The sequence below is a fragment of the Oncorhynchus masou genome, chromosome 16 (assembly GCF_036934945.1).
Source record: "Oncorhynchus masou masou isolate Uvic2021 chromosome 16, UVic_Omas_1.1, whole genome shotgun sequence".
Lineage (NCBI taxonomy): Eukaryota > Metazoa > Chordata > Actinopteri > Salmoniformes > Salmonidae > Oncorhynchus > Oncorhynchus masou.
In genome coordinates, this window is record NC_088227.1 from 46,107,411 (window position 1) to 46,128,602 (window position 21,192).

General features: G+C 46.0%; 1 protein-coding gene across 2 annotated transcripts in view; it reads right to left on the minus strand.

The window, feature by feature from the left end:
* ddx1 (DEAD (Asp-Glu-Ala-Asp) box helicase 1) overlaps positions 1-18,647 on the minus strand; it is a 57,434-nt gene extending 38,787 nt beyond the window's left edge. For both annotated transcript variants that reach the window (XM_064991779.1, XM_064991780.1), the window contains exons 1-11: positions 18,590-18,647; positions 18,414-18,465; positions 16,584-16,647; positions 16,446-16,475; positions 11,205-11,301; positions 8,702-8,749; positions 8,475-8,558; positions 6,673-6,756; positions 3,681-3,757; positions 2,834-2,906; positions 1,273-1,349 (exon numbers count right to left, since the gene is read on the minus strand). In XM_064991779.1, the coding sequence (XP_064847851.1) occupies positions 1,273-1,349; positions 2,834-2,906; positions 3,681-3,757; positions 6,673-6,756; positions 8,475-8,558; positions 8,702-8,749; positions 11,205-11,301; positions 16,446-16,475; positions 16,584-16,647; positions 18,414-18,465; positions 18,590-18,605 (702 nt within the window). In that variant the 5' untranslated portion in view covers positions 18,606-18,647. The remainder of the gene's footprint in view (positions 1-1,272; positions 1,350-2,833; positions 2,907-3,680; positions 3,758-6,672; positions 6,757-8,474; positions 8,559-8,701; positions 8,750-11,204; positions 11,302-16,445; positions 16,476-16,583; positions 16,648-18,413; positions 18,466-18,589) is intronic.
* Between the last annotated feature and the right edge of the window lie 2,545 nt (positions 18,648-21,192).

Genomic DNA, 21,192 nt, shown 5'->3' on the forward strand with positions numbered 1-21,192 from the left:
TCTTTCTGGGTAAGTCTCTAAGAGCGAATACAACTGTGAGTCTTTCTGGGTAAGTCTCTAAGAGTGATTACAACTGTGAGTCTTTCTGGGTAAGTCTCTAAGAGCGAATACAGCTGTGAGTCTTTCTGGGTAAGTCCCTAAGAGCGAATACAGCTGTGAGTCTTTCTGGGTAAGTCTCTAAGTTTCTAATATTTGCACATGATTATTAGAAAATAAAATTCTTCAAGCTCTGCCAAATTGGTTGTTGATCATTGTTCGACAGCCATTTTGAAGTCTTGTCATAGATTTATATACAGTACCAGTCAACAGTTTGGACTCATCTACTCATTCAAGGGATTTTCTTCATTTTTACTATTTTCTACATTGTAGAATAATAGCCAAGACATCAAAACTATGAAATAACACATATGGAATCATGTAGTACCCAACAAAGTGTTAAACAAATCAAAATATATTTTATATTTGAGATTATAAAAAAAAAAAAACACCCTTTGCCTTGATGACTGCCAAGAGCAAAAAAAGCTCTCAAATTCTACAACGTAGAAAATAGTAAAAATAAATAAAATAATAAATAAAATCCCTTAAAACTTTTGACCGGTAGTGAGTGAAGAGCGACTGTGTGTGGGTCTGTGTGTGTCTGTCTGTCTGTGTGTGGGTCTGTGTGTGTCTGTCTGTCTGTGTGTGGGTCTGTGTGTGTCTGCCTGTGTGTGTGTGGGTCTGTGTGTGTCTGTCTGTCTGTGTGTGTCTGTCTGTCTGTGTGTGGGTCTGTGTGTGTCTGTCTGTCTGTGTGTGGGTCTGTGTGTGTCTGTCTGTCTGTGTGTGGGTCTGTGTGTGTCTGTCTGTCTGTGTGTGGGTCTGTGTGTGGGTCTGTGTGTGTCTGTCTGTCTGTGTGTGGGTCTGTGTGTGTCTGTCTGTCTGTGTGTGGGTCTGTGTGTGTCTGCCTGTGTGTGTGTGGGTCTGTGTGTGTCTGTCTGTCTGTGTGTGGGTCTGTGTGTGTCTGTCTGTGGGTCTGTGTGTGTCTGTCTGTCTGTGTGTGTCTGTCTGTCTGTGTGTGGGTCTGTGTGTGTCTGTCTGTCTGTCTGTGTGTGTCTGTCTGTGTGTGGGTCTGTGTGTGTGTCTGTCTGTCTGTGTGTGGGTCTGTGTGTGTCTGTCTGTCTGTGTGTGTGTCTGTCTGTCTGTCTGTCTGTCTGTCTGTGTGTGGGTCTGTGTGTCTGTCTGTCTGTCTGTCTGTCTGTCTGTCTGTCTGTGTGTGGGTCTGTGTGTCTGTCATACCTTGAGAACACAGGAAGCAAAGAAGGGCTGGTTCTTCAGAAGAGCTGGGATCTCAAACGCCAAGCCCAGGTCAGTACCTGCGAGAGAGAGATTGAGCGAGATCCCAGGTCAGTACATGAGAGAGTACCTGCCTGGAGTCCCTACCGTCTGACAGAGTCAAGACAGACACTCAATGTGGTTGGTACTGGTACTGGACCCGAGACTGGGTCATATCCCCAAATAAAGAAACGATCTCACGACATTTTAATAGAAAGTTAGTAAAAATAGATATGATCTTCCTACCACGGAAAGGAAAAGTCTATTAAATTCTATTTGTGAAGAAATCACCCTGATCAACTGTTTAGTCAAATCCCAGCTCGGTCATTTACTTACGGCCCTGCCATAGGCCCTATTTGGAACGGCAAGCCAGACAAAATTAAAACAGGCCTGTTTATATAATGAATATGAATTCAGAGGGCAGAAATGATTAAATATGATATTAAATATAATGATTAAATATTAAAGCGTTTACACCCCTACCTGAAACGACACGTAACAATCAGCTAGAGAACCAATTCAGATTGAAGAATGGCGTTTTCCCCTTAAATTGAAAATACAAATCTCCCAAAATATCTCCTTTTTGAAAACAAGCCATCGACATTTACACACAATAAATCAAAGTGGTAACATATATTTTTTTCCTAATTTACATTTAAAAAAAAGATTGGGATTTTTTTTTTTACATAAGTATTCAGACCCTTTACTATGAGACTTGAAATTGAGCTCAGGTGCATCCTGTTTCCATTGATCATCCTTCAGATGTTTCTAAAACATGGTTAGAGTCCACCTGTGGTAAATTAAATCGATTGGACATGATTTGGAAAGGCACACACCTGTCTATAGAAGGTCCCACAGTTGACAGGTGCATGTCAGAGCAAAAACCAAGCCATGAGGTCGAAGGAATTGTCCGTAGAGCTCCGAGACAGGATTGTGTCGAGGCACAGATCAGGGGAAGGGTACCAAAACATTTCTGCAGCATTGAAGGTCCCCAAGAACACAGTGGCCTCCATCATTCTTAAACGGAAGAAGTTTGGAACCACCAAGACTCTTCCTAGAGCTGGCCGCCCGGCCAAACTGAGCAATCTGGGGAGAAGGGCCTTGGTCAGGGAGGTGACCAAGAACCTAGTGGTCACTGACCGGTTCTCTGTGAAGATGGGGGAACCTTCCAGAAGGACAACCATCTCTGCAGCACTCCACCAATCAGGCCTTTATGGCAGAGTGGCCAGACGGAAGCAACTCCTCAGTGAAAGGCACATGACAACCCGCTTGGAGTTTGTCAAAAGGCACCCGACTGTCAGACCATGAGAAGCTTCTCTGGTCTGATGAAACCAAGACTGAACTCTTTGGCCTGAATGCCAGTGACTCCAACTCTAATCTAGCGCACCTGACTCTAGTAATTAGCTGGTTGATAAACTGAAGTTAAAACCTCCTGGAGGGTCTCTAACCGGGAACCGGTTAGGAACTGGGCTGGTGAACCCTGACCTACACAGTACACACAATACGGAAAGGGAAGACATCGAACCGTTTTTGGAGAAGGAGAGGAGTCCGTTGTCTAGATCCAGGTAACATCCCATGGTGTCATGCATGGTGAACTCCTACAGGACAGAGAGAGACAGACAGCATGGTGAACTCCTACAGGACAGAGAGAGACAGACAGCATGGTGAACTCCTACAGGACAGAGAGAGACAGACAGCATGGTGAACTCCTACAGGACAGAGAGAGACAGACAGCATGGTGAACTCCTACAGGACAGAGAGAGAGACAGCATGGTGAACTCCTACAGGACAGAGAGACAGCATGGTGATCTATAGCGTACCTCTCCATAACTGTGTATCTTCAACATTAGGGACTGAATAGAGCTGTAGGTAAACATTAGACAATCTATAGCATACCTCTCCATAACTGTGTATCTTCAACATTAGGGACCGAATAGAGCTGTAGGTAAACATCTTCAACGTACCTCTCCATAACTGTGTATCTTCAACATTAGGGACCGAATAGAGCTGCAGGTAAACATCTTCAACGTACCTCTCCATAACTGTGTATCTTCAACATTAGGGACTGAATAGAGCTGCAGGTAAACATCTTCAACGTACCTCTCCATAACTGTGTATCTTCAACATTAGGGACCGAATAGAGCTGCAGGTAAACATCTTCAACGTACCTCTCCATAACTGTGTATCTTCAACATTAGGGACCGAATAGAGCTGCAGGTAAACATCTTCAACGTACCTCTCCATAACTGTGTATCTTCAACATTAGGGACCGAATAGAGCTGCAGGTAAACATCTTCAACGTACCTCTCCATAACTGTGTATCTTCAACATTAGGGACCGAATAGAGCTGTAGGTAAACATCTTCAACGTACCTCTCCATAACTGTCAAACTGTTTGTTGTGAGATTTCTTCCCAGTTCCTCCGAATCCAAAGCCATATTTATCGGTACCTGGTAACAACACAACATTAGTGGTGGTAACAACACAACATTAGTGGTGGTAACAACACAACAGTAGTGGTGGTAACAACACAACATTAGTGGTGGTAACAACACAACATTAGTGGTGGTAACAACACAGCAGTAGTGGTGGTAACAACACAACATTAGTGGTGGTAACAACACAACAGTAGTGGTGGTAACAACACAACATTAGTGGTGGTAACAACACAACAGTAGTGGTGGTAACAACACAACATTAGTGGTGGTAACAACACAACATTAGTGGTGGTAACAACACAACATTAGTGGTGGTAACAACACAACATTAGTGGTGGTAACAACACAGCAGTAGTGGTGGTAACAACACAGCAGTAGTGGTGGTAACAACACAGCAGTAGCGGTGGTAACAACACAGCAGTAGTGGTGGTAACAACACAGCAGTAGCGGTGGTAACAACACAGCAGTAGTGGTGGTAACAGCACAGCAGTAGTGGTGGTAACAGCACAGCAGTAGTGGTGGTAACAACACAGCAGTAGTGGTGGTAACAACACAGCAGTAGTGGTGGTAACAACACAGCAGTAGTGGTGGTAACAACACAGCAGTAGTGGTGGTAACAGCACAGCAGTAGTGGTGGTAACAACACAGCAGTAGTGGTGGTAACAACACAGCAGTAGTGGTGGTAACAGCACAGCAGTAGTGGTGGTAACAACACAGCAGTAGTGGTGGTAACAACACAGCAGTAGTGGTGGTAACAACACAGCAGTAGTGGTGGTAACAACACAGCAGTAGTGGTGGTAACAACACAGCAGTAGTGGTGGTAACAACACAGCAGTAGTGGTGGTAACAACACAGCAGTAGTGGTGGTAACAACACAGCAGTAGTGGTGGTAACAACACAGCAGTAGTGGTGGTAACAACACAGCAGTAGTGGTGGTAACAACACAGCAGTAGTGGTGGTAACAACACAGCAGTAGTGGTGGTAACAACACAGCAGTAGTGGTGGTAACAACACAGCAGTAGTGGTGGTAACAACACAACAGTAGTGGTGGTAACAACACAGCAGTAGTGGTGGTAACAACACAACAGCCCGACAGTGAGCTTAACCAGACTCGGGGCCCGACAGTGGTGGTAACAACACAGCAGTAGTGGTGGTAACAACACAGCAGTAGTGGTGGTAACAACACAGCAGTAGTGGTGGTAACAACACAGCAGTAGTGGTGGTAACAACACAGCAGTAGCGGTGGTAACAACACAGCAGTAGTGGTGGTAACAACACAGCAGTAGCGGTGGTAACAACACAACATTAGTGGTGGTAACAACACAACAGTAGTGGTGGTAACAACACAACATTAGTGGTGGTAACAACACAACAGTAGTGGTGGTAACAACACAACATTAGTGGTGGTAACAACACAACATTAGTGGTGGTAACAACACAACATTAGTGGTGGTAACAACACAACATTAGTGGTGGTAACAACACAGCAGTAGTGGTGGTAACAACACAGCAGTAGTGGTGGTAACAACACAGCAGTAGCGGTGGTAACAACACAGCAGTAGTGGTGGTAACAACACAGCAGTAGCGGTGGTAACAACACAGCAGTAGTGGTGGTAACAGCACAGCAGTAGTGGTGGTAACAGCACAGCAGTAGTGGTGGTAACAACACAGCAGTAGTGGTGGTAACAACACAGCAGTAGTGGTGGTAACAACACAGCAGTAGTGGTGGTAACAACACAGCAGTAGTGGTGGTAACAGCACAGCAGTAGTGGTGGTAACAACACAGCAGTAGTGGTGGTAACAACACAGCAGTAGTGGTGGTAACAGCACAGCAGTAGTGGTGGTAACAACACAGCAGTAGTGGTGGTAACAACACAGCAGTAGTGGTGGTAACAACACAGCAGTAGTGGTGGTAACAACACAGCAGTAGTGGTGGTAACAACACAGCAGTAGTGGTGGTAACAACACAGCAGTAGTGGTGGTAACAACACAGCAGTAGTGGTGGTAACAACACAGCAGTAGTGGTGGTAACAACACAGCAGTAGTGGTGGTAACAACACAGCAGTAGTGGTGGTAACAACACAGCAGTAGTGGTGGTAACAACACAGCAGTAGTGGTGGTAACAACACAGCAGTAGTGGTGGTAACAACACAGCAGTAGTGGTGGTAACAACACAACAGTAGTGGTGGTAACAACACAGCAGTAGTGGTGGTAACAACACAGCAGTAGTGGTGGTAACAGCACAGCAGTAGTGGTGGTAACAGCACAGCAGTAGTGGTGGTAACAACACAACAGCCCGACAGTGAGCTTAACCAGACTCGGGGCCCGACAGTGAGCTTAACCAGACTCGGGGCCCGACAGTGAGCTTAACCAGACTCGGGGCCCGACAGTGAGCTTAACCAGACTCGGGGCCCGACAGTGAGCTTAACCAGACTCGGGGCCCGACAGTGAGCTTAACCAGACTCGGGGCCCGACAGTGAGCTTAACCAGACTCGGGGCCCGACAGTGAGCTTAACCAGACTCGGGGCCCGTCAGTGAGCTTAACCAGACTCGGGGCCCGACAGTGAGCTTAACCAGACTCGGGGCCCGACAGTGAGCTTAACCAGACTCGGGGCCCGACAGTGAGCTTAACCAGACTCGGGGCCCGACAGTGAGCTTAACCAGACTCGGGGCCCGACAGTGAGCTTAACCAGACTCGGGGCCCGTCAGTGAGCTTAACCAGACTCGGGGCCCGACAGTGAGCTTAACCAGACTCGGGGCCCGACAGTGAGTTTCACCGGACTCGGGGCCCGACAGTGAGTTTCACCGGACTCGGGGCCCGACAGTGAGTTTCACCGGACTCGGGGCCCGACAGTGAGTTTCACCGGACTCGGGGCCCGACAGTGAGTTTCACCGGACTCTGTGTCTAGACTCAGCGAGGTACTTGCCTAAGTCCAAAGCTGCCTGGCTGGTAGACCAGCCGATCCTACACAGGCCCTGGTCATGACATGATACCTCATAGTAGTACTTCCCTAGAGGGAGAGAGAGAGAGAGAGAGAGAAAGACAGAGAGAGAGAGGGCAGGTGGAGAGAGAGAGGGCAGGTGGAGAGAGAGAGGGCAGGTGGAGAGAGAGAGAGGGCAGGTGGAGAGAGAGAGAGGGCAGGTGGAGAGAGAGAGGGCAGGTGGAGAGAGAGAGACAGAGGGGGAGAGATACAGAAAGAGACAGAGACAGGGCAGGTGGAGACAGAGACAGGGCAGGTGGAGAGAGAGACAGGGCAGGTGGAGAGAGAGACAGGGCAGGTGGAGAGAGAGACAGGGCAGGTGGAGAGAGAGACAGGGCAGGTGGAGAGAGAGACAGGGCAGGTGGAGAGAGAGGGCAGGTGGAGAGAGAGGGCAGGTGGAGAGAGAGGGCAGGTGGAGAGAGAGGGCAGGTGGAGAGAGAGGGCAGGTGGAGAGAGAGGGCAGGTGGAGAGAGAGGGGGAGAGATACAGAAAGAGAGAGAGAGAGAGCAGGTGGAGAGAGAGAGGGCAGGTGGAGAGAGAGAGAGGGCAGGTGGAGAGAGAGAGGGCAGGTGGAGAGAGAGATACAGAAAGAGACAGAGACAGGGCAGGTGGAGAGAGAGACAGGGCAGGTGGAGAGAGAGACAGGGCAGGTGGAGAGAGAGAGGGCAGGTGGAGAGAGAGAGACAGAGGGGGAGAGATACAGAAAGAGACAGAGACAGGGCAGGTGGAGAGAGAGACAGGGCAGGTGGAGAGAGAGACAGGGCAGGTGGAGAGAGAGACAGGGCAGGTGGAGAGAGAGACAGGGCAGGTGGAGAGAGAGACAGGGCAGGTGGAGAGAGAGACAGGGCAGGTGGAGAGAGAGACAGGGCAGGTGGAGAGAGAGGGCAGGTGGAGAGAGAGGGCAGGTGGAGAGAGAGGGCAGGTGGAGAGAGAGGGCAGGTGGAGAGAGAGGGCAGGTGGAGAGAGAGGGGGAGAGATACAGAAAGAGAGAGAGAGAGAGCAGGTGGAGAGAGAGAGGGCAGGTGGAGAGAGAGAGAGGGCAGGTGGAGAGAGAGAGGGCAGGTGGAGAGAGAGAGACAGAGGGGGAGAGATACAGAAAGAGACAGAGACAGGGCAGGTGGAGAGAGAGACAGGGCAGGTGGAGAGAGAGACAGGGCAGGTGGAGAGAGAGACAGGGCAGGTGGAGAGAGAGACAGGGCAGGTGGAGAGAGAGACAGGGCAGGTGGAGAGAGAGACAGGGCAGGTGGAGAGAGAGACAGGGCAGGTGGAGAGAGAGGGCAGGTGGAGAGAGAGACAGGGCAGGTGGAGAGAGAGGGCAGGTGGAGAGAGAGGGCAGGTGGAGAGAGAGGGGGAGAGATACAGAAAGAGAGAGAGAGAGAGCAGGTGGAGAGAGAGAGGGCAGGTGGAGAGAGAGGGCAGGTGGAGAGAGAGGGCAGGTGGAGAGAGAGGGCAGGTGGAGAGAGAGGGCAGGTGGAGAGAGAGGGGGAGAGATACAGAAAGAGAGAGAGAGAGAGCAGGTGGAGAGAGAGAGGGCAGGTGGAGAGAGAGAGGGCAGGTGGAGAGAGAGAGGGCAGGTGGAGAGAGAGAGGAGGGGGAGAGAGAGAGGAGGGGGAGAGAGAGATAAGAGACGGAGCAGCATGTGTAGATTTGGTAGTATGTATGTATGTGTGTATGTACAGTATGTAAGTATGTATGTATGTATGTATGTATGCATATATGTATGTATGTACAGTATGTATGTATCTTACCCTTGGTGATGGCTTTGGTAGAGCGACAGCCATGCCATTCCTTAAACTCCCTGCTTTGACAACACAGTCCGTCTGGTCCAATGGCTGGAGAGGAGATAGAGGAATGGGGGGGGGTGACAAGAGAAAGAATAGTGAATGTCATGTTTAAAATCAAAACGTGTCTACAACGTAACAGTTATACACCATCCTTCACCACAGGAAGACGGACAAAGAGCCCTTTGACTCACCGAAAGCTGTGCTTCTGTCATATGGGTTCATCTGCCATTTGTTGAAGACTGAAACACAGACAAACGTGTGGTTGCTAATACAACGGTATCTGACATGATAAAAACAGGTTGTTTGGATCCTGGTTGCTGATTGGTTGATAGCAGGGAGTCGCCCCATTCCACAGGAAACACCGGTTAACAGATCGAATTAATTAATTAATGCGCCCATCCACTGTCCCACAGCCCAGCCGGTCATTATATAATTAATGCGCCCATCCACTGTCCCACAGCCCAGCCGGTCATTATATAATTAATGCGCCCATCCACTGTCCCACAGCCCAGCCGGTCATTATATAATTAATGCGCCCATCCACTGTCCCACAGCCCAGCCGGTCATTATATAATTAATGCGCCCATCCACTGTCCCACAGCCCAGCCGGTCATTATATAATTAATGCGCCCATCCACTGTCCCACAGCCCAGCCGGTCATTATATAATTAATGCGCCCATCCACTGTCCCACAGCCCAGCCGGTCATTATATAATTAATGCGCCCATCCACTGTCCCACAGCCCAGCCAGTCATTATATAATTAATGCGCCCATCCACTGTCCCACAGCCCAGCCGGTCATTATATAATTAATGCGCCCATCCACTGTCCCACAGCCCAGCCAGTCATTATATAAACGTCACCTCCCCTGGGTGGGGGGGGGGCCTGTAGAGAATATTCCCTCATGTTTATTTATTTTTTATTTTTTTATTTCACCAGGTAGGCAAGTTGAGAACAAGTTCTCATTTACAATTGCGACCTCTGGCCAGGATAAAGCAAAGAAGTTCGACACAAACAACGACACAGAGTTACACATGGAGCAAAACAAACATACAGTCAATAATACAGTATAAACAAGTCTATATACGATGTGAGCAAATGAGGTGAGATAAGGGAGGTAAAGGCAATAAAAGGCCATGGTGGCAAAGTAAATAAAATATAGCAAGTAAAACACTGGAATGGTAGATTTGCAGTGGAAGAATGTGCAAAGTAGAAATTAAAATAATGGGATGGACTCCCCTAGAGGGGGGGTGAAGTCTTGATGTGTGCAATACGTATGTTTTGGTAACCATCTTCATCTTCATCAGGCAAAGGAACGGAAGTGGCGATCCTAAAAGCCTCTGATCCAGACTCATTTAAAATCAGGATCATTATAAACGGATATGAATACAAATGAGCATGTAGCTAGCTGTAGCTAGCTGTAGTTAGCTGTCCTGTCAGCTGTGATGTGACTGTGTGTTAGCTGTGATGTGACTGTGTGTTAGCTGTGATGTGACTGTGTGTTAGCTGTGATGTGACTGTGTGTTAGCTGTGATGTGACTGGTTGTTCGCTGTAGTTAGCTGTGTGTTAGCTGTGTGTTAGCAGCCGACCAATCGCAGTCCTTGAATTCCTAACGCCCCACCCAGCAGACGGTCGACCAATCGCATCCATTGAATTCCTAACGCCCCACCCAGCAGACGGTCGACCAATCGCATCCATTGAATTCCTAACGCCACACAGGACAGAGCGGGCCAAGACGCCACACAGGACAGAGCGGGCCAAGACGCCACACAGGACAGAGCGGGCCAAGACGCCACACAGGACAGAGCGGGCCAAGACGCCACACAGGACAGAGCGGGCCAAGACGCCACACAGGACAGAGCGGGCCAAGACGCCACACAGGACAGAGCGGGCCAAGACGCCACACAGGACAGAGCGGGCCAAGACGCCACACAGGACAGAGCGGGCCAAGACGCCACACAGGACAGAGCGGGCCAAGACGCCACACAGGACAGAGCGGGCCAAGACGCCACACAGGACAGAGCGGGCCAAGACGCCACACAGGACAGAGCGGGCCAAGACGCCACACAGGACAGAGCGGGCCAAGACGCCACACAGGACAGAGCGGGCCAAGACGCCACACAGGACAGAGCGGGCCAAGACGCCACACAGGACAGAGCGGGCCAAGACGCCACACAGGACAGAGCGGGCCAAGACGCCACACAGGACAGAGCGGGCCAAGACGCCACACAGGACAGAGCGGGCCAAGACGCCACACAGGACAGAGCGGGCCAAGACGCCACACAGGACAGAGCGGGCCAAGACGCCACACAGGACAGAGCGGGCCAAGACGCCACACAGGACAGAGCGGGCCAAGACGCCACACAGGACAGAGCGGGCCAAGACGCCACACAGGACAGAGCGGGCCAAGACGCCACACAGGACAGAGCGGGCCAAGACGCCACACAGGACAGAGCGGGCCAAGACGCCACACAGGACAGAGCGGGCCAAGACGCCACACAGGACAGAGCGGGCCAAGACGCCACACAGGACAGAGCGGGCCAAGACGCCACACAGGACAGAGCGGGCCAAGACGCCACACAGGATAGCGTCGGCACACTTCAAGCACTTATGACAGGGCAAAGATATGTCTGTCTGTCATACCAATCTGGATAAGAGCGTCTGCTAAATGACTTAAATGTAAATGTAAATACCTGCTCCACCAGTCTTCACAGCAGTTCTCCCCTTCTTCCCCTCCTGCTGGTCCTTCAGAGTCTCATACACTATCTGGATCACTGGGATACTGAAGGCCTAGAGAGGGAAGAGAGGAGGGGAAGAAGGTAAGTAAGGTCTTCAACAGGTAGATATCTAGGAGGTAGGTAAGGTCTCTAACAGGTAGATATCTAGGAGGTAGGTCAGGTCTTTAACAGGTAGATATCTAGGAGGTAATGTCTTTAACAGGTAGATATCTAGGAGGTAGGTAAGGTCTTTAACAGGTAGATATCTAGGAGGTAAGGTCTTTAACAGGTAGATATCTAGGAGGTAAGTAAGGTCTTTAAAAGGTAGATATCTAGGAGGTAAGGTCTTTAAAAGGTAGATATCTAGGAGGTAAGGTCTTTAAAAGGTAGATATCTAGGAGGTAGGTCAGGTCTTTAACAGGTAGATATCTAAGAGGTAGGTAAGGTCTAACAGGTAGATATCTAGGAGGTGAGGTCTTTAACAGGTAGATATCGAGGAGGTAGGTAAGGTCTTTAACAGGTAGATATCTAGGAGGTAGGTAAGGTCTTTAACAGGTAGATATCGAGGAGGTAGGTGAGGTCTCTAACAGGTAGATATCTAGGAGGTAAGTAAGGTCTTTAACAGGTAGATATCTAGGAGGTAGGTAAGGTCTTTAACAGGTAGATATCTAGGAGGTAAGGTCTTTAACAGGTAGATATCTAGGAGGTAGGTAAGGTCTTTAACAGGTAGATATCGAGGAGGTAGGTAAGGTCTTTAACAGGTAGATATCTAGGAGGTAAGTAAGGTCTTTAACAGGTAGATATCTAGGAGGTAAGGTCTAACAGGTAGATATCTAGGAGGTAGGTAAGGTCTTTAACAGGTAGATATCTAGGAGGTAAGGTCTAACAGGTAGATATCTAGGAGGTAAGGTCTAACAGGTAGATATCTAGGAGGTAGGTAAGGTCTTTAACAGGTAGATATCTAGGAGGTAAGTAAGGTCTTTAACAGGTAGATATCTAGGAGGTAAGGTCTAACAGGTAGATATCTAGGAGGTAGGTAAGGTCTTTAACAGGTAGATATCTAGGAGGTAAGGTCTAACAGGTAGATATCTAGGAGGTAAGTAAGGTCTTTAACAGGTAGATATCTAGGAGGTAAGGTCTTTAACAGGTAGATATCTAGGAGGTAAGTAAGGTCTTTAACAGGTAGATATCTAGGAGGTAGGTAAGGTCTTTAACAGGTAGATATCTAGGAGGTAAGGTCTTTAACAGGTAGATATCTAGGAGGTAAGGTCTTTAACAGGTAGATATCTAGGAGGTAGGTAAGGTCTTTAACAGGTAGATATCTAGGAGGTAAGTAAGGTCTTTAACAGGTAAGTAAGGTCTTTAACAGGTAGATATCTAGGAGGTAAGGTCTTTAACAGGTAGATATCTAGGAGGTAGGTAAGGTCTTTAACAGGTAGATATCTAGGAGGTCAGGTCTTTAACAGGTAGATATCTAGGAGGTAATGTCTAACAGGTAGATATCTAGGAGGTAGGTAAGGTCTTTAACAGGTAGATATCTAGGAGGTAGGTCAGGTCTTTAACAGGTAGATATCTAGGAGGTAAGTAAGGTCTAACAGGTAGATATCTAGGAGGTAAGTAAGGTCTAACAGGTAGATATCTAGGAGGTAAGTAAGGTCTAACAGGTAGATATCTAGGAGGTAAGTAAGGTTTTTAACAGGTAGATATCTAGGAGGTAAGGTCTTTAAAAGGTAGATATCTAGGAGGTAGGTAAGGTCTTTAACAGGTAGATATCTAGGAGGTAAGGTCTTTAACAGGTAGATATCTAGGAGGTAGGTAAGGTCTAACAGGTAGATATCTAGGAGGTAGGTAAGGTCTTTAACAGGTAGATATCTAGGAGGTAGGTAAGGTCTTTAACAGGTAGATATCTAGGAGGTAAGTAAGGTCTTTAACAGGTAGATATCTAGGAGGTAAGTAAGGTCTAACAGGTAGATATCTAGGAGGTAAGTAAGGTTTTTAACAGGTAGATATCTAGGAGGTAAGGTCTTTAAAAGGTAGATATCTAGGAGGTAGGTAAGGTCTTTAACAGGTAGATATCTAGGAGGTAAGGTCTTTAACAGGTAGATATCTAGGAGGTAGGTAAGGTCTTTAACAGGTAGATATCTAGGAGGTAAGTAAGGTCTTTAACAGGTAGATATCTAGGAGGTAGGTAAGGTCTTTAACAGGTAGATATCTAGGAGGTAGGTAAGGTCTTTAACAGGTAGATATCTAGGAGGTAATGTCTTTAACAGGTAGATATCTAGGAGGTAAGGTCTAACAGGTAGATATCTAGGAGGTAAGTCAGGTCTTTAACAGGTAGATATCTAGGAGGTAAGGTCTTTAACAGGTAGATATCTAGGAGGTAGGTAAGGTCTTTAACAGGTAGATATCTAGGAGGTAGGTAAGGTCTTTAACAGGTAGATATCTAGGAGGTAAGTAAGGTATTTAACAGGTAGATATCTAGGAGGTAATGTCTTTAACAGGTAGATATCTAGGAGGTAAGGTCTAACAGGTAGATATCTAGGAGGTAGGTAAGGTCTTTAACAGGTAGATATCTAGGAGGTAAGGTCTCTAACAGGTAGATATCTAGGAGGTAGGTAAGGTCTTTAACAGGTAGATATCTAGGAGGTAAGTAAGGTCTTTAACAGGTAGATATCTAGGAGGTAGGTAAGGTCTTTAACAGGTAGATATCTAGGAGGTAGGTAAGGTCTTTAACAGGTAGATATCTAGGAGGTAAGGTCTTTAACAGGTAGATATCTAGGAGGTAGGTAAGGTCTTTAACAGGTAGATATCTAGGAGGTAAGGTCTAACAGGTAGATATCTAGGAGGTAAGTAAGGTCTTTAACAGGTAGATATCTAGGAGGTAAGTAAGGTCTTTAACAGGTAGATATCTAGGAGGTAAGTAAGGTCTTTAACAGGTAGATATCTAGGAGGTAAGGTCTTTAACAGGTAGATATCTAGGAGGTAGGTAAGGTCTTTAACAGGTAGATATCTAGGAGGTAGGTAAGGTCTTTAACAGGTAGATATCTAGGAGGTAAGTAAGGTCTTTAACAGGTAGATATCTAGGAGGTAAGGTCTTTAACAGGTAGATATCTAGGAGGTAAGTAAGGTCTTTAACAGGTAGATATCTAGGAGGTAAGTAAGGTCTTTAACAGGTAGATATCTAGGAGGTAAGGTCTTTAACAGGTAGATATCTAGGAGGTAAGGTCTTTAACAGGTAGATATCTAGGAGGTAGGTAAGGTCTTTAACAGGTAGATATCTAGGAGGTAAGGTCTTTAACAGGTAGATATCTAGGAGGTAGGTAAGGTCTTTAACAGGTAGATATCTAGGAGGTAGGTAAGGTCTTTAACAGGTAGATATCTAGGAGGTAAGGTCTTTAACAGGTAGATATCTAGGAGGTAGGTAAGGTCTTTAACAGGTAGATATCTAGGAGGTAATGTCTTTAACAGGTAGATATCTAGGAGGTAGGTAAGGTCTTTAACAGGTAGATATCTAGGAGGTAAGGTCTTTAACAGGTAGATATCTAGGATGTAAGGTCTAACAGGTAGATATCTAGGAGGTAGGTAAGGTCTTTAACAGGTAGATATCTAGGAGGTAGGTAAGGTCTTTAACAGGTAGATATCTAGGAGGTAGGTAAGGTCTTTAAGAGGTAGATATCTAGGAGGTAGGTAAGGTCTTTAACAGGTAGATATCTAGGAGGTAAGTAAGGTCTTTAACAGGTAGATATGTAGGAGGTAAGGTCTTTAACAGGTAGATATCTAGGAGGTAAGGTCTTTAACAGGTAGATATCTAGGAGGTAAGGTCTTTAACAGGTAGATATCTAGGAGGTAGGTAAGGTCTTTAACAGGTAGATATCTAGGAGGTAGGTAAGGTCTTTAACAGGTAGATATCTAGGAGGTAGGTAAGGTCTTTAACAGGTAGATATCTAGGAGGTAAGTCAGGTCTTTGGAGCTTGGAGTAACGTTCAGAAAGTACATGCTCCCAGCTACTATCCAATCAGATCCATATTGACATTATACCACCCCTGGTAAGCCACTATTGGCTTAAAAAATATTATTAAAAAAAAAATTAGGTGGGTCGAACCCTGAGTGCTGATTGGATGAAAATACATTGCATATCAGACCAGGGTAGCCTAGTGGTTAGAGCGTTGGACTAGTAAGCGGAAGGTTGCAAGTTCAAATCCCCGAGCTGACAAGGTACAAATCTGTCGTTCTGCCCCTGAACAGGCAGTTAACCCACTGTTCCTAGGCCGTCATTGAAAATAAGAATGTGTTCTTAACTGACTTGCCTGGTTAAATAAAGGTAAAAATGTGAAATAAATAACTAATAATAATAATAATAAACCAAGGGTATGACGACACATTCACTCTTCTACACGTTTATAACAGCAATAATGCCTGTCTGTTTGGTGAGCACATTGTCCGTCACCCAATATGGAGCCAGTGAGCCGTGAGCCAGTGAGCCGTGAGCCAGTGAGCCGTGAGCCAGTGAGCCGTGAGCCAGTGAGCCGTGAGCCAGTGAGCCGTGCGCCAGTGAGCCGTGAGCCAGTGAGCCGTGAGCCAGTGAGCCGTGAGCCGTGAGCCAGTGAGCCGTGCTGGCATTGATTGTGGACTTTCCTCAAAAAACTTTCTCAATTAAATATTACCTGCAAAGCAGGTTTACCTGACAGAAAGATACGATTATTTGTTTCAATTCGGTGGAAAATGGTTTTCCAAACTCTGCCATGACACGTGTTGACCCAACAGAAACACGACTCGGTCCTCTTTCTAAACGCACAAATAATTGGTCTTTTGATGTGATTTAAGCATTGACATGGACTCAGAACATATTTCCCTGGTTTCTCTATTAAATAAGTGGAATATTGTGAGAGAGAAATAAACCTGAAAAGAAAATAGAGAATAGTATAATTGTTTGGGCCCCTTAGTTGTTAATGAACCATTATTTGACCAAGTACATTGACAGAAAACACATTGTACACTAAGGACCTGGGGAAGGGTAGAGGAGGAGAACGGGCCTAATTGAATGTTTCATTTGTTTTAAAGTAGATCTCATGGTAGAACATGTTTCAACGACCCCCTGACCTCTAGTAGATGCTGGATTTGACAATAACGCTGTATGGATGGTAGAACATGTTTCAACGACCCCCTGGCCTCTAGTTGATGCTGGATTTGACAATATGGAGGAAAGGCGCTACTCACCCCGGTCTTACCACTCCCAGTCTCTGCCGCCTGAACACAACAGAATCAACAACAGGTGGAGTCAATACACGGAATGTGGGAGGAGTCATTATAAGTTAAGGTTGAACCATTTTTAATGTAAAAGGGCCATTTTCTCACCATGAGGACATCTCCTCCCCCCAGGATCAACGGAATAGACTCTGCCTGGATGTCTGTGGGAAGGCTGTGGAACAAACAATCAGCAGTTACAACGCTGGATGGCAATCTGAGCATGTGTAACAGTATAGACGTTAGGTCCGTCCCCTCGCCCCGACCCGGGCGCAAACCAGGACCATGTCGACAACAGTCACCCTCGAAGCAGCGTTACCCATCGCTCCACAAAGGGTGTCAGAGCACACGGCGTCACCGATTGAAACGTTACCAGCGCGCACCACCGCTGACGAGCTAGCCATTTCCCATCGGCTACACATGGTGACATGTGGATAGTCAGATGAATAGAGTAGTTTGATTACAACGTTATTAACATGCCTTGCGATAACAATATTGTAACGACCCAGGGTTTATAAGGGCGGATATCAACTCTGGCGCTCGAAAAAAATCAACAATCAAAATAAACCTTCCACCACAGTGACCATGTTGTTTTTGCATAGACTATTTTATTTGTAGTCTGGCTCCATATAGACATGATTGGTTGACAGTAGATAGGGGCGGGTGGCCCTGTATAAACAAACTCACTTCCTTCCTTGACTACTTCTTCATTAACAGCTCTGCAAACCTGAGGAAGTATGAAGGATTTGACTTCTGAGAGGCCGTATCAGCGTAAATGCTGCACGGTCAATACCGACTGCAGATTCAAAGGCGCTACCCCGTGTTGGCACATGCGCAGATAAAATACACCGTTAACGCCAAATAAACTGATTACGGCGCGTTCGTAAATTCACTCTGGAGTGCGCTCAGGTCGTTCGTACATAAAGAGCGTTTCGGTCTCGGAGCGCCTGACCGAGGAGTAGGGTTGATCTGAGCGTTCTGACCTCACGGCGACAGTCAAGCACCCGAGCTGCTTCCAGACACAAACGAGAGCTGGCAGAGCTGGTTCGGCTGTTTTCATGTTATCCAGGGCGTTGGTGACCAACTGTGCTGCTGGCAACAATTTAATTACGCTTTGTTGCGGACCTTTACTGACACCGGCCATTTTCCACGGGTATTGAGCGTTCATAAATTCATTCGTTATTTTGGTATCTGGAACATTCAGACGAGTGATCTGAAATCGGAGTAGATGGCCAAAGGGAATTTACTAACGCGACCTAATTCGAAAATTGTTGTTTTAATCGGCGTATGCGTACTTTTATTTTACATTTACAGGTTAAACTAAGCAGAGTAATGTTTACAGAACTAATGCTATAGTCAGCCTTGTGCCACAATCAGTTACATATCCTAATTATTAGTGTGTATGTTAACGTAATCAATGAACACAGGAGTGTCAACACGTAGTTCGTCCATCTAGTCCGGATGGATACATTCATGGTGAGACATTGCTGGTCACTGAAATAAAATACTAAAATACGTTTAGTTTTAAAGTAGTTAAAGCAACACGAGAATACATTTCACGACATAAAACCCTGGTTAACGTTACATAACTCAGTGGCCTAACGTCCCTTACAGCTGGTTGGGTTTCTCCATATGAACATCTCGGTGGAGTTGCGAGGACACCGGGGGAAGCGCACCTCCGGTCACATCGAGTCGCTGTCAATCGATATGACGAAACAGTCGGTGGTCAGTAATAGACACACAAAAAAACGCGTTTTATTAATATTTATGGATTTTAGAAAAACATGTCACGCAACTACAGAGGTCAAACATAGGTACACGGCAAGGGTTTAAGAATTGACATTTTTACAAATATCGAGTGACAGCGACTCGGAGGCTCAGTAGTCGTAACTCGACTCCATTGATGTGATGGACATAGAGAGAAAACCTCGGATAACTTACAGCCAGTCCATCTCCTCGACTGCTTGGGCGATCTCAGGCATAACGCCCATTTCTGTGGACGAAAGGGAACCATTATTGGCAGGAAAAATGACTTAAACCAATGTTACATTTGTTCCCTTATAGATAAGTACTGATAACAGTGAGAATACAGTAAAATATATATTTTCATTTCTTACCAGAAAACGCTGCCATATTTGCCAACGACTTTGACAAAAAACGGATGTGACGTGTATCTTCTCACTAATTTAATGTGCATGCCGCCACCAACTGTACGGGAAGTGCACTGGAAAACAATATCAAATCCATTGCGCAAAAGGAAAAATTAAACATACAAAAGACAACAATAGATACACAAAAAAACCATCCCACTACTTCATTCATATTCCGATCCAAAAGCAAAACATATTTATTTATTTTTGGGGGGGGGGGGGGGGTGTTATAAAATATATGTATTTTGTTATTAAAACAAACCCATGTAAAAGGTACATGGGGAACACAATTATTTAATCTTTATTTAACGAGGCAAGATAGTTAAAAACAAATGCTTATTTACAATGATCGCCTACCAGAAGGCCTCCTGCGGAAAAGCCTCCTGCGGGTCGGGGGCTGCGATAATTTTGGCCTTTTGGTAGGCGATCATTGTATAGATAGGACAAAACACACATCACGACAAGGGAGACAACACAACACTACATTAAAAGAGACCGAAGATAACAACAATGCATGGTAGCAACACATGACAACACAGCATGGTAGCACCACAACATGACAACACAGCATGGTTGCACCACAACATGACAACACAGCATGGTAGCACCACAACATGACAACACAGCATGGTAGCACCACAACATGACAACACAGCATGGTAGCACCACAACATGACAACACAGCATGGTAGCACCACAACATGACAACACAGCATGGTAGCACCACAACATGACAACACAGCATGGTAGCACCACATGACAACACAGCATGGTAGCACCACAACATGACAACACAGCATGGTAGCACCACATGACAACACAGCATGGTAGCACCACAACATGACAACACAGCATGGTAGCACCACAACATGACAACACAGCATGGTAGCAACACAACATGACAACACAGCATGGTAGCACCACAACATGACAACACAGCATGGTAGCACCACAACATGACAACACAGCATGGTAGCAACACAACATGACAACACAGCATGGTAGCACCACAACATGACAACACAGCATGGTAGCACCACAACATGACAACACAGCATGGTAGCACCAGAACATGACAACACAGCATGGTAGCAACACAACATGACAACACAGCAAGGTAGCACCACAACATAACAACACAGCAAGGTAGCACCACAACATGACAACACAGCAAGGTAGCACCACAACATAACAACACAGCAAGGTAGCAACATAACAACAACATGGTAACACCATGTTAGAGTGGCCATTATTGAGTCTTTGAATGAAGAGATTGAGATAAAACGGTCCAGTTTGAGTGTTTGTTGCAGCTCGTTCCAGTCGCAAGCTGCAGCGAACTGAAAAGAGGAACGACCCAGGGATGTGTGTGCTTTGGGGACCTTTAACAGAATGTGACTGGCAGAACGGGTGTTGTATTCGGAGGATGAGGGCTGCAGTAGATATCTCAGATAGGGGGGAGTGAGGTCTAAGAGGGTTTTATAAATAAGCATCAACCAGTGGGTCTTGCGACGGGTATAGAGAGATGACCAGTTTACAGAGGAGTATAGAGTGCAGTGATGTGTCCTATAAGGAGCATTGGTGGAAAATCTGATGGCCGAATGGTAAAGAACATCTAGCCGCTCGATAAACCCCTTACCTGCCAATCTATAAATTACGTCTCCATAATCTGGCATGGATAGGATGGTCATCTGAATCAGGGTTAGTTTGGCAGCTGGGGTGAAAGAGGAGCGATTACGATAGAGGAAACCAAGTCTTGATTTAAGTTTAGCCTACAGCTTTGTTATGTGAGGACAATATCACAGTACACAAGGGTCATACACATATTTATAAAATAAACATTTTTTGTTTGTTGGCAGAGTATTTAATTGTCTTAAAATATAGTTCAGTTTCTTTTTTTCTTTTTGAAAGGTAATAAAATGTGGTGTTTTGTTTGTAAATGTACAACTGTAAATCTGACATTTTGCTGCATCTTTTGAACCGGTCGTAGCTCCTCTGAATGGTTTATTTTGGCTTTTTAATGTAGTTCCCATAGGGCGAGTACTTTTAATGTAGTTTCCATAGGACGAGTACTGTACTTTTAAAACATTATCCTTTTAGGTCATTATCATTGATATGAGGCACATATATTAAAAACATCGACACGTTTTATGAATCCGTGTATAATTTGATTCATTGTAACTCCGCCTTGGTAAAAAAAACACAGAATGAACAATTAGACAGATTTTTCACCCGATGTAAACATGTGAAGCCCAGTGGCCGGCAGTGGGAGAAGATGACCCGAGAAGGATTTCGGCCGAAATTCTGCAAATATTCTCTTCGATGAAACATTTAATCTGAAAATCAGTTTTATTTTTCCAGAACTAGAATATGTAACAAACAGCGTGGACTACATTTCTGACTTGCTTGTTCTGCCCACTATGATTCATTTTCTCTCATTGGAAACGACTGTTCTATCTTGGGTTAGTTATAATAGTCTTTGGTAAAACCGCCTTCATGCCGAAATGTAAACCGCGTTTCGTTAAACAGTCCTCTTTTTTGTACCATCCTGTATTCCGTAGTTTGTGACAGAG